The 8,876-nt window shown below is 39.4% G+C and overlaps 1 protein-coding gene across 5 annotated transcripts in view; it reads left to right on the top strand.

The window, feature by feature from the left end:
* The first annotated feature begins 315 nt into the window (after positions 1-315).
* Positions 316-8,876, top strand: part of REPS1 (RALBP1 associated Eps domain containing 1) — a 58,295-nt gene continuing 49,734 nt past the window's right edge. For 3 of the 5 annotated variants that reach the window (XM_075203106.1, XM_075203105.1, XM_075203104.1), the window contains exon 1: positions 316-1,139. In XM_075203106.1, coding sequence (XP_075059207.1) covers positions 987-1,139 — 153 coding nt within the window. In that variant the 5' untranslated portion in view covers positions 316-986. Of the gene's footprint in view, positions 1,140-2,494; positions 2,513-8,876 lie in introns of those variants that run through there. The other 2 variants (XM_075203107.1, XM_075203108.1) reach the window with 2 other exon arrangements.

Genomic DNA, 8,876 nt, shown 5'->3' with positions numbered 1-8,876 from the left:
CTATAATATAAAATATAGGTACGGATAGAGATTCCTTTAGACGCTTGTCTGTCAAAATAAGTGCACATATACAGACTACCTGTAACATCTGTTCTATTACTTAGAGTTGTTGTGTATAATGTGTAATACCACAGTTTACCACACGGTGGCGCATAAATCATATTTATGTACATTAATACAGAGATGGTAAGACGCTCCGTAACTTCTTCTTAAGTAACTTGCGTGCGGACTCGTGACTGGAGATCGACGTTATCCCGCCCTCCTCACCACTAGGGGTCGCTGCTCCTCCTCTCCTCTCTCAATCGGCCGGTGAAGGCTGCCCCGCTCTACATCCGGTTCCCCAGTTCACGTCTTTTTCGGACTTCTGTCTGTGACGACGTCACTCCGGGGCGCAACAACAGCGGCTGCTGTGATCTGATTGGGGGACGGCGAGGTGGCCCAACGGAGTGGAATCCCGGGGCTGCGCAGCCGGATAGCAGAACGGAGTGACCGGGAACACGGCACAGGCACCCGAGGGGAGTTTACGGGACCGTACGGGTGACTCCAGCTGTGGCCAGAGCGGGACATGTAGGAGAGGCGGCGGCAGCTGGGCGCAGCCCCATGTAGTGAAGGAAGTTATTACCCGGAGAGGGGCGTTACTGGCTATTCTCAACTTCATCTCCCCACCTGCTGCTCCCACACCCTGTGTGCTGATCACTGAGGCTTCATGTGGACACCATCTCCTGTGTCTCCACAGCACTGTGGCCTCATGACACATGAGTGCATCAAACTATCCATCACTGTCCAGTCTCTTCCCTTGTGATGAGGGCAGCAGTGGAGTAACACAGTTTCCCTCAGTGTTTCACAGGGTCTGGTAACTTACATGTGTGTTGAATTCCACAGACAGGCCTGTTTGCCAACCCAGCTGTCAGTGGGACTTGTGTGGTGGGAGGGGGGTGTTTTGCAGACTTGGACACGATAAAGTCCCACTGGAGTCCCTTTGAAGCATGGAAGGACTATCGCTAAGTGATGCTGAGCAGAGATACTACTCTGACCTTTTTGCCTACTGTGATACTGACAGCACCAAGAAGGTGGCATCCAATGGACGAGTGCTGGAGCTTTTCAGGGCTGCTCAGCTCCCTAGTGAGGTGTCCCTCCAGGTAAAGATAACCTTTCTTGAGTTTGTGTTTTATTTCCTGTACATTGGTACACTTTCCAGTGTTATTGAAAGACATGACTGAGCAGAAGTCTTCCTCTTTGTGGTTGGTTTTACCAAAAGATTATCTTTTTACTTGTGTGCCACAGTGGGTCTCCAGTGCTGTACAGAAAGCATACAGTGAAATAGTATGTGACATAACATAATACAGTATAAGCAAAACAGTTCAGTACACAGCAACCAGAATCCAAGTCAGCAACTCTGGTGCTACAAGCTATAACTTGATGGGAGAGGCATGAGAACTGGAGGAATGGGGTCAGAATAGTGAGCAAATCAGTGTAGCAAACAGGAACAGAGCCACTGATTCAGGAAAGATGAAAAGACACAGGTGTGCTGGTGGCATAGGCAATGAAAGGAGGACACGAAGGTAGAGGGATGGCCTTGTGCGTGAGAGCTTACAATCTAGATGTGTGTTTTACAGATAGGCAATACTGTATTTGCAGTAAGATCCATTCTTAAATTCATATCTTCAACTATATCCAAAGTGTGACTTTGGAAACCTCTTTAAATTACATTCAGATTACATTTTTTGTTTCTCTGACAAGCAGCACAATTTGTATCTTCATCTTCCAGGTATGCATAGACCATTATTTAAACCAGGGTTAGAAAATCCAATAAAAGAGGTAGCCCATGACTTCTAATCTACTGTCCCACTTCATTTTTGGTGTAAATTGTGTAGACTTAACTACCTGCTTATTGCCCCTAATTAAGTTAATGTAGTTACAGAATTTAAAAGAACACCCATTTTAAGCAAATTGTTTTCTTTGGATCCTCAATCTTAACTAATTTATAGCTGACGTGCTATTTTAATGGCTTGTTCAGATGAATATATTTAGAGATTTGTTTATACCTTGTTCCAAAGCGCTCTAAAAATGGTGCAGGCATCGGGATCATTGATCCAGGTCTATGTACAAGTCCTGTATAGACAATCGGCAATTTACAGGTCTCAGTAAAACGCTGTGTTTGGCGTGTACCTGTGGATTACATTGGAACTCATCAGCACAGGACTATGTGCATTTAGGGGTATATTTACTAAACTGCAGGTTTGAAAAAGGGGAGATGTTGCCTATAGCAACCAATCAGACTCTTAACTGTCATTTTGTAGAATGTACTAAATAAATGATAAGTAGAATCTGGTTGCTATAGACAACATTTCCACCTTTTTCAAACCTGCAATTTATAGTAAATATACCCATTAGTCTCATTGGCTCCTGTGATTTGTTCAGTTGTGCAATAAAGTAATCAGTAGTGAAGTTTAATAGCTCTTCACACTATATTGATGTGCCAACATCTAGAGACATATAGGTGTGCTGTCATGTAAGTATAATGTTAAAATGGTAGGATCTGCTTAATCTATTAGTTTAAAAGTTTTTGTTTGGAATACTTTGTTTCTCTGCCTCCTCTGTCCCTCCTACTCCTTAAAATAGATACTCTGTACATTTAGGGCATAATGGGTGTTTCATTATAGTGTAAGACACGTTGCAGTGCACTTTATTTATTTATTTTGTCGGTTAACATATGGGAAGAATGTAATGTCCTGACACTTTAATAGAAACCTATCACATTTTGTTTGATTGCTCAAAAAAAATCAAAGCTAGTTTTAACTTTTATTAACAGGTTAAACATTCCACGTTATGTGCTGCCAAGTGTTGTTGACTAATAAATTGCAGGGAAAACGAAGGCAAGGGAGCACTGTCGGTTTTGGATTACTATAAACCTCAGCTCACTTTGTATTTCATAATAAGTTTGGTATATATGCCATTTTACAAGCCAACACAACTCGCCTGTAAAAAGTTTGGACACACCTGACAAAGTACATTCCTCATGATCTGAAAGACATTTTCATCTAAAGGCTTATGCTGAATTTCTAGTTTCTATATGGAGAATTTGATGCCTATGTATGAATGTTTTTCAAAATGATGATATTAAATAAAAATATTTTTTTTTTTTCAAATGTGTTCCCAACAAGTAGTTTTCCTTTAGAACTTCAGTGGAATTTATAGTTGGAAGTTTTTGAACCACAATACAAATACATACACATAGTAAATGTGTGCCTATAAAATTGTTTTGCTCGTTCATGTTTAATGCCAGTCAGTTATGCGGTAGCATGGGTCTTAAATAGCGCTATTTGGTAGAAGGGCCATTCTTCTGGTTTTAGTAGTTCATAATATGGCAAGAACAGCTCAACTTGGCAAAGATAAATGACAGTCCATCATTACTTTAAGAAATTAAGGTTTGTTAATCTGGAAAATTGCATCAACTGTGAACGTTTCTTCACGTGCAGTGACAAAAACGATAAGCATGATGATCATACAGAAACGGCAAGCCAAGAGTTTCCTGTGCTACACAAGTTTATTGGAGTCACCAGTCTGACATTGCCTAATTATCAGCACCTCAGCCAAACAACACATGCGAAAGACATCAGACCAGTGTGAATCTGTCCTGTTGTCTAATGAGTCCAAATTTGAGTTTTTTGGTTCAAATTGCTGTATCTTTTTGAGACCCAGAGAAAGTGAGTGGATGTGTGGTTTCTACGATGAAGAAGTGGAGAGGAGGTGTACTGGAGGAGTGCTTTGCTGCTGGACACTGGTGGTGATTTATTTAAATTTTGAAGGAACACTAAACCAACATGGCTACCAGAGCATTCTGTAGCGACATGACATCCCATCTGGTTTGGCTTAGTTGGGCCATCATTTTTTTTTTTTCCTGTTAAAAGGAAAAGCGAGTGTTCAGTTATATGGGAACTCCTTCAAGACTGTTGGCTACCTCATGTTGTTGGTTGAGAGAATGCCAAGAGTGTGCAAAGCTGGTATCAAGGCAAAGGGGGGCTACTTTAAAGAATCTACAATATAAGATAATTTTGAATTGTTTAACATTTTGGTCAGTGCATAATTCTGTGTGTGTGATTTCATAATCTTAATTACTTTACTATTATTCTAAAATGTAGAAATTGGTAAACATAAAGAAAAACATTCTATGAGTAGGCGTGTCCAATATTTGGACCGGTACTCTATTAAAATGGCAGATGTTCTTAGTTTTAATAAATTGCATATAATTGAAGGTTGATTTTTTTTTTTGATTTTTTTTTTTTTTCCAGTTGTACTGCTTGACCAAAGCTTTGCAAGTATCTAATTATTGATTTTAGTTTTCAGCCTGGTAACTTTAGTGCATTAGTCACAACCTCAAATCAAAATAAATATTTTATAGTAACTCGTATTTTTTAGAAAAATAAACTGGTGTCTTCAGCCATTGCTGAAATTGTACTTTGTCATATCTGTTAGATTTGCTAATGGAATTTAGTGACCTCAAAAAGCCAATAAGAAATCTTTGGGGGTTTTTTTTGTCTTATTTATTTTTGTTGATTATTCCATAAAATAGACCCTAAGGGCGACTTTTGTAAATTCTGCATTATTCCAATCTTTTTAGTTACCTCTAGCAGATAGAAAGAGGAAAATCTACTATTATCTGTAATTTGCAAAATATTCTCTCTTTAGATGGCGAGCTTGTATGCACTTCACATACATGCATAACACATAATAGGGTTCTCTTACCTCTCTGTATGTATTACCCAGATAACAGTGGACCCACATTGAATAGAAATCCTTCAGATGCTGCAGCAGTTTAAGTGGGTGTTCTGGCAGGCCCAAATTATATATATGCACTAGCTTGTGACCCATTAAGTTCTTCACTAGCAAGTAGGGAGGGACAACCTAACTTATCAATAGGTGTACCTCCCTGTAGCAATTTGCAAGGTGTCCCTCCCTTGGGACACCGAGTACTATGTTTTTGGTGCTGCACCCAGTTGTTTATAATGTTCAGAAGAAGGTAGGAAATTAAAATATGCAATTTGTAGAAGTTTGGAATGAATGCTGCACATGATTGGGTTGCAAACAACTGTCTAGTCAGATGTTATATTGACACATTCATAGAACAATACATGCCACTGTCAGTCTGTATCTGAATTGATACACCTTCCTGCTGTCTATGCTTTTTGAAAGCTTACTTCCATCAGATATGATGTTTTGCAAAGAAGTATTTTTGATAAAACTATAACAAATAACTTTAGATATGAAGATGGGTACATAATTGTTAGGAAAAATCAAAACGGAAACCACCTCTTTTGTAGTGTTTCCAATTGTATTAAAGGAATGCAAAAACTGCATAAACAGAGTGCAAGAAGCTCTCTCAGAAGTACGTTTATTGCAGGACCCAGAAAAAGTACTTTCAGGATGTTGTGTGTAGTCTTAGCATTTCTTACATTCAAATGTGTGAGGGATTGCTGGAGGTGATCTCTGCATTAGATTGCACAAAACTAAAATGTGTGAGTGACACTTGCAGTTTAAAAGTGATCTTTGCTTCTGTTTGAATCTTTTTAATGTGGTGTGTGGTGGCTTTCCAGGAACTTCTACAAAGAAACTCAAAATGTATTGATATACCATGTTCCTAGAGAAGCAAGAGGCTGTTGCGTACTTTGTAGACTGGATTAAGGGAACCGTGCAGGAAGACATTCCAGTTGCATCTGGCATGTCTTCTCTCTGTGGAGATAAGTTTCTAGAGACTTCCTATATACCTTAAGACATTTCTCCTGGACCTAGTATTCCCAATACACCTATGTAGGAGTTAGGTAAGAGGGGAGACCTTCAGGCAAATTGCTGCTAACAAAATATTGTTTTTGAAAGCAGCAATGTAAGCTGTTTCAAACATTAGGCTCCACACTGTCACGAGCCATGGCGGTACGCCGCATCCTGGCGTGAGGTAGCAGCTGAGCACGTGCATTAGTTATAATGCACTGTTATCTTTGTGGCAGAGTAGGAGGATGTAGGGACATCCTCCAACTCCAGGGGGAGCTCTCGCACGATTCTAATCTGTCATTTATATTTTCATACATGTTCCTGGTTTGTGATATGACCTATGCTAGTTCTAAGCTAGTAGTTAATTAGCAGCCTCCTGAGGCTGATTGTCAGCCCTGTCAAAAATTGTTCAGGAATGATTTGAGGGACATGACAGCGAGTTCAGGGTGGTGACTTGGCCTCTAAATTCCCCAGAACTTAATCCGATTGAGCATCTGTGGGATTTGCTGGAAAAATAAGTCGGAGCCATGAAGCCCCCACCTAACAACTTAAAGGACTTTAAGGATTTGTTGCTAACGTCTTGAAACCGTATATCGCCGACTCAGTGTTCGAATGATAGCTAAATCCGTGAACATTTACAAAGACACCATATGGAAAATTTTGTATGAGGATTTTAACATGACAAAAGTTTGTGCAAAGATGGTACCAATGGTTCTCACGCCAGAGCAAAAAGAACGTCTCAAGTAATGTTGTGTTGACATTCTGCAGCAACTTGACACAGATCCAAACCTGTTTCATAAAGTAATCACTTGTGATGAGACCTGGATCTTCCAGTACAATCCTGAAAACCAAAAGACAGTCAATGCACTGGAAAACACCGTCATCACCAAGAATGAAAAAAGCTCGTCAAAGCAAGTCAAAATTCAAAGCAATGCTCATTGTTTTTTTCGATATCAAGGGAAGAATGGATTCCAGAAGGCACAACAGTTAATCAGCATTAATATAAGGAAGTTTTGCTGAGAGAGAGAGTCAGAAAGAAACGGCAGCAACTGTGGAAAAATGGTTTCTTTCTTCACCAGGACAATGCGCCTGCTCACACAGCACTTTCTGTGAAGCAGTTTTTGACTGACGAACACATTACTACATTTGAACATCCTCCATATTTGCCCGATTTAGCACCTTGCGATTTTTATCTTTTCCCAAAAGTTAAATCGGTGCTTAAAGGGACATATTTTGAGTCAGTTGATGCTGTAAAGAAGAAAATGGCAGATATGTTGAAACAAGTGACATAAATTGATTTGCTCCATGCCTTCGACCAGTGGAAAACAAGACTACAGCGATGTATTAGTGAAATGGGGAGTATATTGAAGGGGACAAACATTACATTTGTAAAACCAATAAATAAACGTGAGTTATTTAATAGACATACCTTGTGTGTGTGTGTGTGTGTGTGTGTGTGTGTGTGTGTATATATGTATATATGTATATATATATATATATATATATATATATATATATATATATTTTCTAGCATGTTGGTTTCCCTGTTATCATTCTAGTGTTTTGCATAGTGAAAGGATTAAAGGAGCACAGTAGTTGAGCTTTTTTTTTTTTTATATATATGGGTGTGGTCTTTGAAGCGGCGCTGAGGTACAGTGCTGTGGGAAAACTTGCCTAGTTGCTTTTTTGGCTCTCTTTTAGGGAAACGTATATTTCATGACTAAATGGCTGATTTGAGTTGGTGTGAGTCATGGTAGGTGTATGCACTGATGTGATTAAGTGTTTTAAAACCTCACAAACAAGTTCTAGGCTCTGTGAACACAGTTATACAAGACTGAGTTTGGTTCTGTGCACATCTTGGTTTCACTTCAAGCTTTGTCACACTTTTTTATATTGTATTCAGTCTTTGTCTGTACAAGTTGTTAATATAGATGGCTCAAATGGATCAAAGACCATACCAAGTTAGTGTTCTTCCAGGTGCTCCACCTGGCCGTTTTTACTTGCCACCTGGCTCTTGGAGCCCGACAGTCCTATTATAATGCAGTAGAATAAACCGTTGTTTCTCCTGTTAGAACAGGCACTGTGCGAGCACTACAGCCAGTAGTGTGTGTTAGACCACTGCCCACCAGACTGACCAACCCTGGTAGGTGTGGGCAATAAGTTCTAAAATGTTTCAGTATTCCAAAGTATTACAACTGCCCCCACCTGGCTACTACTTAATGCCACTTGGCTGGCAGCATTTTCTGGGGAGAACACTGTTACAATGTTGCATATTAGGCTTAAAGTCACTTATTTCTCATTTCGTAATTCCTACATGTAAAGAAAATTTGCAAGCTAATTATTCTTAATACGAGTAACTCTTCAGGGAGAAGCTGACTACAGGGTTTCAGTACACACTGTTCCTGAGTCCTTAAGGACTGTTGTATAGAGTGTCACAACTTAGTCAAGTGTATTTCCTTTTTGAGGCAATACGCACAGGAAGATCCAGACATTCTCAGAGTTTGGCCTCCCAGCCGCCTCTTGTTAAGAAGATGGCATTTCTTACGCTATTAACCACTGTGCAGAGCCTATTTGGCACACCTTTTGGGCTGTTAACATTCCAACATCAATATTAGTAATTTGTATACACAGTACCCACAGCTTGTTTTTTCGGAAGAGTTTGATAAATCTGCTTATAAATTTTGGCACAACAAAGATATTCTTCTCAAATGGCCAAAAAGGTAAGGTGTGGTTTTTTTTGTTTTTTAATTGAAATTGCAAGGAAGTGAACTAAAAGGAAACTAATTATTATTACTTTGTGTTATTTGCTTTAATATCAGTCAGCTTTTCCAAAACAGCAAAAAGCAGGATTCTACACAGGCATTTTTTTCCTATTTTGCATGGTCTTGAATAAAAGGCATAAAATGTCTAGGCATGTTATAGACAGCCCATGTTTACAAATTGATAACCTAATGCATCAAAAGATAGTATCCCTGTGTTTAAGACAGGATGGGGAGTATGAGGATCTGATTATTGGAACCCTCATCTCTGGACTTATTAACACTTTCTGTAGAGTAAGGTGCAATTGTCTCTCTAACCAACAGTGACGACTATTACTGAAAGGGCTTCCC

Source organism: Mixophyes fleayi, chromosome 3, assembly GCF_038048845.1.
Source record: "Mixophyes fleayi isolate aMixFle1 chromosome 3, aMixFle1.hap1, whole genome shotgun sequence".
Classification (NCBI taxonomy): domain Eukaryota; kingdom Metazoa; phylum Chordata; class Amphibia; order Anura; family Limnodynastidae; genus Mixophyes; species Mixophyes fleayi.
Note: the sequence above shows the minus strand (reverse complement) of the source record. Positions and strands in the feature narration are given on the sequence as shown.